Source organism: Saccoglossus kowalevskii, chromosome 14 (genome assembly GCF_978046115.1).
Source record: "Saccoglossus kowalevskii chromosome 14, keSacKowa6.1, whole genome shotgun sequence".
Lineage (NCBI taxonomy): Eukaryota > Metazoa > Hemichordata > Enteropneusta > Harrimaniidae > Saccoglossus > Saccoglossus kowalevskii.
Genome location: NC_140654.1, coordinates 25792371 through 25802298, shown reverse-complemented (window position 1 = coordinate 25802298; position 9928 = coordinate 25792371). Strand labels below are relative to the sequence as shown.

Here is a 9928-nt window from a genome sequence, read left to right as displayed (position 1 = left end):
CTGCTGTATAGTGCCTAGCTCACCGAAATTTTAAAGTAAGTATTTTGTTATCTTAAAAATAATTTATTGTGTTTATGGTGATTTAACGCGATAATCTGCAGGAAGAATTAATATTAATCTAACATTACGGTTGAAACATTAAGATCGCGGTTTAATGTTTCAAATTTGCAAGTTTATATTATAATTCATGCTATATAACATGCCATTTCGGCTTCCTACAACAAAGTGGCAATAATTATATATGTTTTAAAAATATTTTGTCAGTATCAAAATCCATAAAACCAGCTCAAACAAATCAATTTTATAAACCAGTTATAACATATTTAGTTCAAACCACAAGGATTTGTGAAAAAAATCAGTTTCGTATTATATAAAAGACTCCAAACTTTAATTAGCTAAATAATTACTGAATATCGCATATGCACTTTTAGTATTGTTGTTACTTCACCAATATTTGTATACACACCTATTTGTGTTTTTTTTCGTTTTTGAATGGAATGAACAGTTACAAAAAACAGCAGCACTTTATATTGTTTTATTTATTGTTTCATTTATTAACACTGACTTCTTGATATGTAATATGATGCTAGCAAATGTATATTCTAAAAGTTGATATTTCTGTAGGTAGGTTTACTTGACCTGGGTCTGATTGTGTCGCTTGCTGAATCATGGCAACTTACAAGTATATATTACTATTATTTTTAATGGCGCTGGTTATGGTAGCCACTTTAAAATCCACTCTGAACAATTCAAGAGGCAAGTTGAAGTGTTTGTTGGGTTTTGTCTGTTTTTTAATCTAATTTATTACATTGGGATATGTTCCTGAACAACTTTGTTTCAGCTCAGCAAACAAAATAAAAAAAATCATCTGACTAAAATATTCGAGTGTCAAACTAAATACCATTTCACACCAATCACCAACAGCAATAGTGTGAGCATTCTAAGTTGTGGAAGCTTAATATGGTTTAGAGTATCCAATATGTGTGTTGTTTGTGATTTCAACTTTTTACGATGTGTATGGTATTTACTTGTTTCAAAGTTTCATTTTTGTCAATACTTCTACAGTATCCCAGTCTTTCAAAAATCAATTCTGCTTATTTTGGCGAGGCACATTATCGATTTGTCTGTTCTCATTCCATTTAATTTTTGCATGCTATTTAGGGAAAAAATAAAAAAGACTGTTTGTGCCTGTTTTCTTGATTGCTACTGGTGATAAAATTCCACCGGGGACACTCGTAACTGTGATAATCTGTTTTGAGTGTACCAGGCTTTATTTCGATGCAGATTTAATTTTTACATGCTATTTGGGGACAAAATAAAAAAAGACTGTTTGTGCCTGTTTTCTTGATTGCTACTGTTGATAAAATTCCACCGGGGACACTCGTAACTGTGAAAATCTGTTTTGAGTGTACCAGGCTTTATTTCGATGCAGATTTAATTTTTGCATGCTATTTGGGGAAAAAATAAAACAAACTGTTTGCATTCCAAAAAAAATAAAAGCATACTATGAAAAATAGCGATGGGGAATACAGTAAGATAAATGGTACGGCTGCTTTGGTAGACATATTTTGTCTTGCGTTTGCCATTCATTAATCCTAAACCATCATTAAGACATTCCGATTGGCTAATATTCAACTGGAATCATCAATATTATCTTATCACATTTTATTTTGATTTCATAAACTGGAGATAAAAAAATCGTTTGCACACATAATTGAACCAATTTCATAAAATAATCAATACATGTTTTGATTTGTTATTACAGGGAAGGATGCAAACGTTTACACACCAAACACCGGAAAAAGGAAACAGGAATCAATAAAAATAGAGGAGGTAAATTATAGTATTATCAATTGAAACAAACAAATTATGTTTCCCACTAATATTGAAAGTATGGATTTGAAGACGATATGTTGATGTTCTAGTTTAAGTCAGGGGCCTATTGGAACAATTATATTCACTAGAACTTGAACCAAAACAGGATGTCATTAGCATCATCATTGCTATTCCTTAACATAATCAAAAATACTGCCGTTATCGTTATTTAATAGTCTGTTTCGGTAAGGATCTGTAAGGATTTTTAGCCTACCAATGTACCATAACAGCTCATTAATAAAAATTATTCGGGTTGTTTATCAGCACACAGTAAGAGATGAGTAACTAATTTTGTATAAAAAGGACAATGGGCAAATGACCTGATACCACACCACACCTGATATGTGTATAATTAATGTGGTCACATGAACAGATATTAGTGTAGTGTAACACTCCTTCACGTGCACAATATTTAGTTACTATTAAATGTGTATCAATATTAGAAAACAGGGAATTAGATATTCACATAGATAGTGAAGTAACAAAATAGATAATCTAAATATCTTCATTCATTAGCTCAATACCAAGTAGATAAATGTGTCTAAAGAGTAGTTCTCTGGCAATTAGGTATATGCATAATTAATTATGTCACATGACTAGCTAAAAATGAACGAGCAAATTCATGTCTAAATTGGTTCAATAAAATTTTCAGCGCCCTGCTAGCACCAAACAATTCCACAGACAACATGGATATCTTAATAATACACAACCCATATGTCAAAATAATAACACATTTACATTATATTACCATGACAGTATCACTATAATATGCATATAGTTTATCCAAATAAGTTCATCAGTGTGCGCTATGCAGCTGTTTCAACGACAGTTTTTTTTGTGAATTATAAATGCCCATAAATACTGAGGTTAAATGGCCAGCTAAATGTTTATTACCATCTTCATCATCTAGTACTGTATTTAACGCAACACACGCGTTTGCATGAACTGTACCCACAGTTACTTTTAATAATGCAAATGTGGATCATCAGAAAAAAGGTGAACATTTGATAAATGAAAGGAAAACGATCAGTACCCAAAAGGACATAAAATTGTCATACAAAATATTGTTTTGATGTACTGAAATTATTTCAACTAAATTATATTTGTTTACATTTGATTTGCTGGAATAGGAAATGGATAACGATTTTAATACTGTGTGTGGTCTTAATGACCTAATTAAATTGCGTAAATATCATATCTACAGCACCTAGTCAGATATAGACATTTAATTAGCGCTTTATTGAAGATATTGGGCCCAAGAGCTGACCAATATATTTGATAGCTATATGGAGTCCTGTTACGTAATTAAACTTATAACATGTCGGGGCACTATCGCATATATGCAAATTTATTCAGTGATTTTCTGAAGACACCACAACGAAATGTATGACTTCGATTTCTGAAGCACAAATCGTTTCAAAAATAATTACTTTCTTTAGCTACAAAGTTACACTAAAATTACACCCTGAAAGATATAGTTCAAAATTGTCATTGTTTTTGGATACAACATACTTCTACAACAATGATAATTTATTTAGTTGCAACAACATTTCTGGCATCATTTCCATCTTTTATTCACGATAACTAATTGTAGTAGTGTAGTATCAATAAATAGAACTGAGTGCTTCCTGACTCATTTGCCTAAAGCTCGAATGTATAGTCACCAAACAAAATCACATCTTTGGTGGCCTTCCTGTAGTCTTTTGAAAATGCACTTATATGATGGCAATCACATTGAATTTACTATTGATGAAAAGCTTATTGCACCATCTGCTCGTTTAATGTATTACCTGTAAAACATGTAAGATCACATTCTAACGACATCAATCCTTTCATTCATCTTGAGTATACGTATAAGTATATGCCATAGTGTTTAAATTGTTATTTTATTTTGTTCAACCTGTAACATTTAATACATTCGTTATCCGTACATGGTTTATATGTGTATACATACCTATTCCAATTTAGACAACTGAACAACTTGGAAATAATTTATCATTACAGGTTTCTATCACATCAACAAAAGAGAGTATTTATAATGCAAAACAAGCAAGCAAAAATCGAATAAACACAGCCAAGGAAGCGTGCAACAGGTATAATATTACCTATAACGGCGATGCCGCGAGCAGATTTGTCATATCGAACAAGTATAAGTTCATGATAGACATAATACCCAAAGTAGGTTCTGGTACTATGAGAGGCATAGGTATCAAACTCAATCCAGAGTCAACTAATACTTTTTACCGAATCAAAATGCGTGATATGTCAGAGTTCGGTCACTACACAAAAATTGTCTTTTTTCGTGATCCATTGGAACGTCTTGTTTCATTTTATTATTATGCAGTACATTCTACGCGAAACACAGGTTCAGGTTTCTACGAAGCATTCCTTTCCGTCCTCGCTAAGCAAGCTGGTTCAGATCTTAAGGATTGGTTAAATCATAATATAACATTTCGAGAGATGGCAGAAGTTATTATTAATGTTGGTTTCGGGGATGAGTATGTAGGAAAAGCATTTCCGCAGCATGTAAATCCACAATATATGGTTTCCAATATATGTTCCTTCAATGCTGATTTTATAGGTCATCTTGATAAACTGTATGAAGATATTCAGTATATTTTTAAAGTAGTTGGCGTTACAGATGAGAATATATACCCAGCTCCCCATGTCCAAAAAGGACACGACAGACTTAAAGATACTATTAAAGATTTACCTAAGTATGTATTAAATAATATTATTGATTTTTATAAGATAGATTACGAAATTTTAGGCTATGATAATTCACAGTTTACAAAACATATTTGATGATGTAGTAGTTTTGGAATGTCATGTATTCGAGGATGTGACGATTTAGTACGTTTCATCATGTAATGTAAAACAATATTGTACATCATTGCACGTTTAAATAAAATAATATTATTCAAACAAAACATTGTATATGTATTAAATCACAGAGCACAGTATCACAGACAAATGTCTATGATAATTTTATACTTTTGAATGTAAAGCTTATACATCTGAATCAATATAATTCGAATCAGCAAACTATTTGTAATGTTAGGTTTTCTAAATCTATACAACCCCTGAATTTCATATTTTCATTTGGATGTATCACATTATTTCCAGCACCCAACAATAATTGTGGCTGGGAACCACCATTTGTTTCTGTTCTGATTATTGTTATTATTAATATTCTGTCACTTTTTGTGGCTCCTGTAACTCAAAAACTACCAATGCTACAGTCACTACACTTGGTAAATGAATAGATATAGATAGATGAAAATGTAATGCATTTTTAAATGCATCATGGGTATTTTTTTAAATTGCAGCTACGAATTTGAAACTTAATGACAGGTAGAAAGAGTAGAAAATCGTTTTCAGAATTGTGATTGGTCAACTGGTTTGGCGGCCATCTTGGATTGACGCTTAACAGGAATTGGCAATTTTGACCACTTTCTGAGGGTATATGTGATCAGATATTTTTATGAAATGTGTAATATATATTAGCAATAAATGACTCACTCTTTGAAAGATCATGTGTTCAATTAGCCTTAATGGTACCCGAGACAGAAACTAGAGTCACTAGTTTTAGAATCACTATTTAAAACTATTAACTGTAACAATCGCTCTGATATTGCCGTCTGGGCAACTTGGTCACAGCATTTTTTGGTCTATTTTGATTGGGGTGAGGCTGGTAGCTAGTGCCACCTATTTTAACCCTTCTGTAAACATTTCTATCCAGGTTGTGACATTTCACACTACGCCAGATTCCTGTGGCATGGTTATTACTGGTCAGTTTCAGAAAGATCAAGTAAAAGGTTGTTCCACACATCCTAGGAGTATCCTTGCAGTTCATATATTTATTTCAATAAGCTACAAATTTGTAGAGTGCATATCCTACTTCACCACTGTTTACTTTGTCACAGTCAGAGTCCATCACACGCGGTTTTAACGTTACTCATTTTAACAAGGGCAGTAGGTATAAGTGTAAGCAAAGTTGATAGTTTTTAAATGTTGACGATTTATTTGAATAATGACAATAAAATACCTTTACTTTGAATAACTATGCCTAAATCTACCTTATATATGTACATAATTCTGACTGTACCATTCGCTTATAATATTTAATTCCACATTCGATTTGAAACGCATTGTATCCTTCTAGCCGTGCACATTTCTCGTTTCCTTGGTTTCCGCCATGAAGGGGAAATATTTAGCGAAACTATAATATAGACGGGGTGTTCCATTTTCGGACACACCGCGTACCAGACTTATCATTCGCGAACATTATTTAGGGTGTTCGTAGTTGACGGTCGAGTGCCAAATACCCACATCATCATTATTTTAGTGTAAAATAGTACTTATTTTTTATGTGATGGTTTTGAAAAATCTTTATGAATACAGAAATACCAACTTTCTCATGAACATATTGAAAGTTTTGCTTAATCGAGCCTATTTTTTAGTTATCAAACCCGGTTGTACAAATATTGTTCAAAATCAGAGTCACCTGGGAAGTTGGTTGTTAACAACGCATTAGTAGCTCCTGTAGTGTGAGGGTATATCGTTGTTTTATTTCCGGTAAACTTATTTCGCCCGTCATCTAACTTACTTTAAATATGCACAGAACGGAAGCTGCGCATCCAGTGACAGCTATGCATCATGAGCGATTATTAAGTTTCTGCATTTCACAGCAAACAATCGATATTGAACCCAGATAAATGAGTTATGTTTTTTAATGATCGAAAATGGCGTTACCTTGTTTTATATATGGCAGACATGCATAATAATACGAAGCAGAGCATGGTACACGCAATCAATAGTACGAGCACTGGATGACAAAGTGAAGTTCACGTGTTCTATATGACAAACACCTATTGGTCAGCTTTGAAGAAGAGTGCGGTGAAAACATCCTACATACGAACGTTTTCAAAAAGCGCTCGACGTACGTTTTCTAAAACTCAGAGTCTGAGCAGGACACAAAACCAATACATGTACGAGTTCGAGTCAAAAAATGTAACCGTTTCTTTCAAGGAGTAAAATATTATATATTATTTTTAGTATTCTATTAACCCAGGCACTTTTGCCTACCGCCCTTGATTTAATGTCTAAATATTGACATTTGACATAACCCAGGTGATTACAGCGGACATACTTCCCGTAGTGGATAAGCTACATCTATAGCCGCTCCACATATTACTGATTGGAAAATCAAATTTATGGGACGGTGGTCCACCGCCTGCTATAAATGATATATACGGGCACCACAGAAATTTCTGTCCGCACTAACAAGGTGAATGGTTGCTATGCATAAACAATGAATATTTTGTTATGTCTATTCTAGGCTATGTAACTTTCACTTTCTTTCCAGTATTTGCTTTTTTACAATTTGCTTTTGTTGTATTATGAGCTTCATACTGTTCAACACACATTTCCTGGTTTAACCATGTGTATCTTTGTGACGTTAAGATTGGCAGGCTAGCTGCTGATGCTTGATTCTTCTTAATCCTTCATATGTATTTATACATATGTGATTTGGGACTTTGGATGTATTCGTTCTCATTGCATATGTTTCTGATTAAAATGAAAGAACTGACCATTACGCCCAACAGCACTGTATATCTTTGGTATCGAGCAATTGATGTTGTTTTGTTTAAAGCATTATAGTGCGTTACTCAAAAGGTGTCAAGGGAGTTATCAACAGAGACGGGGGAATTCTTTAATTCATTGAGGATTGAATGGCATCGTGCGCAAAGCCCAATGACATACAATGATCAATAAAAGAAGTAGTGTCATGCACAATTCGTTTATCAGAGTAGTAATTTGATTGATGGGCACTATATGAATATATAAAAAGAGACAGGAATACACAACAGTCAATCTTACTAAAAATATATTTAGCCATATGTACAACGAGAATAATGCTTGGTATGATACTCTTCTCTGCAAAACATCATACACAAACGTGGGAACCCAATTAGAAAAACATGGAAAATCCAAAACATGAACTACACAAACCATGGCAAATTCGGCAATGGGACGTTGAGAAGGGAGAAAACATTGATTATTTTTTTTTATAAATACACAAACATATCCCAAGATGGGAAATAATGGTAGGGCACTATAAATTGGTAAATAATTGCATAACAGTCAACAATGACGTCGCACAGTCTATTGAGTCAATCGTTCATTGAATCAAAACACATGTACATGTACATTTATGGTCAAATCCCACCTTTCAGTTCATACTATTATGATAAATAATACGTAAATAAAATATTGTGTGGAAAAAGTAATTAATTTCTATAATTACAATCCAGCCACATCTTCACAGCAAAGTTGTTAATTAGCTGGGCAAAAGTCAAATTCTGCAGTAACCTTGAAGTTTAAGGGGAAACGCTGACACATATAAAACACATTTGTAAATATACAGTGTGTCACACGCAACGTAATATTACCGTAATTGGTATAGTACAGGTGTGATGGTTCAAATGCCAAAATGGCAACAGTAACAGAAAGACTTCCCTGGCAGCGATGATAAAATACGAACACGGAGCCAACAGATGAGGTTTCAACTGGTACTGGTATTATTATACTCTGCAAACATCAAGTACAATAACGCGGTAAAACTCCCCTTCTCCAATAACTAGATACTTAAACTCCAATACAATTCAACGAGATTGCTGATCTGATCTCAGTGCTGAACAGCTCCCCTATATATACCCGCACTGTCTATAAATAGACCATTACATCAGCATACATAATGAGTCTTGAACTTACTACAAATTTCTAGAATGTTCCATTACCTTCCATTGCCTCCTACAGTGTTCTATTACCTATTCAACCAGTTTCTAAACAAATATAGAATATTCCAGCCAGACACAGTACGGTTCTAGAACATTCTCAGTGACACGGAAGCGGTAAATAAGTCGTATGCGACATGCCTCCCCTCTCAAGAATATTATAACATATAATATTACATGACTAGCAACGACGTCAATAATACGAATATGATAACAATTTCAAATAAAACAACAATACAATATATCAAATCGAACTGAATAAAGCTCTGAGTACATAAATTCGAAAATCACATACAGTAGAATATAATAAAATATGAAATATAATCATAAACGAATAACATTCTACTATACTGTTCAAAAGTTCAGGTATTCAGGTAGGTGACGTCTCCCGCTCAACATACAACTTTAACATATTTACATGATACATCTTCACTTTGTCACCTACCCTCACTCGATAATCGTTTTCACCTATTACCTGCTCCACCACATAAGGACCCTTCCATTGCATCAATAGCTTGTTGTTGTCAGTTGGCAGCAAAATTAACACCTTATCTCCTTCCTTAAGCACTCGCTCCTTCGTTTTACGATCATAGTAACACTTGTACCGGTTCTGTGCCTTTTGTAATTCCTCTCGAGCAATCTCTAAAGTCTGTTCTAACCAATCTCGCAACTCAAACACATACTGGTAACTATTATCTCAGGAGTATCGCTCTCTTTGGTCCATAACTCTTTAAGGATCTTCATTGGGCCTCTAACCGTTCGACCATATAACAGCTCAAATGGGGAAAAACCAGTTGACTCCTGTGGTACCTCTCTATACGCAAAGAGTAAAGCACTAATATACCGATGTCATTGCCTTGGTTGTTCATGGCACAACCGCTTTAACATCTTCTTCAAAGTATCATTAAACTTTTCCACCAGTCCATTACAAATGGGGTGATAGGGCGTAGACGTCAGTCTCTTAATGCTGAGCAATCTTGATACTTCTTGCATGCATTCTGACACAAACTGAGTCCCCATGTCACTTAGTACTTCTTCTGGAACCCCCAATCGGCTATAAAAGTCAATCAACGCCTCGGCTACAGTCTGCGTATCTATATTTTTAAGTGGAACGGCCTCTGGATACCGTGTAGCATAGTCCACCATAGTTAAGATGTATCGATGACCCCCGTCACTGGCTGGTGTAATTGGTCCAACCAAATCTATAGTCACACGCTTGAATGGCATATCAATTAAAGGCATCTTACCTAATG

At 34.1% G+C, this 9928-nt stretch overlaps 1 protein-coding gene across 1 annotated transcript; it reads left to right on the top strand.

The window, feature by feature from the left end:
- On the top strand, window positions 1-4805 carry LOC102809468 (carbohydrate sulfotransferase 9-like). Its single transcript, XM_085507720.1, has 4 exons — window positions 1-35; window positions 625-756; window positions 1766-1833; window positions 3880-4805. Exons 2-4 carry the CDS (start codon window positions 669-671, stop codon window positions 4678-4680), a joined length of 957 nt encoding a protein of 318 aa, XP_085363846.1. The 5' UTR covers window positions 1-35; window positions 625-668; the 3' UTR covers window positions 4681-4805.
- The last annotated feature ends 5123 nt before the right edge of the window (window positions 4806-9928 follow it).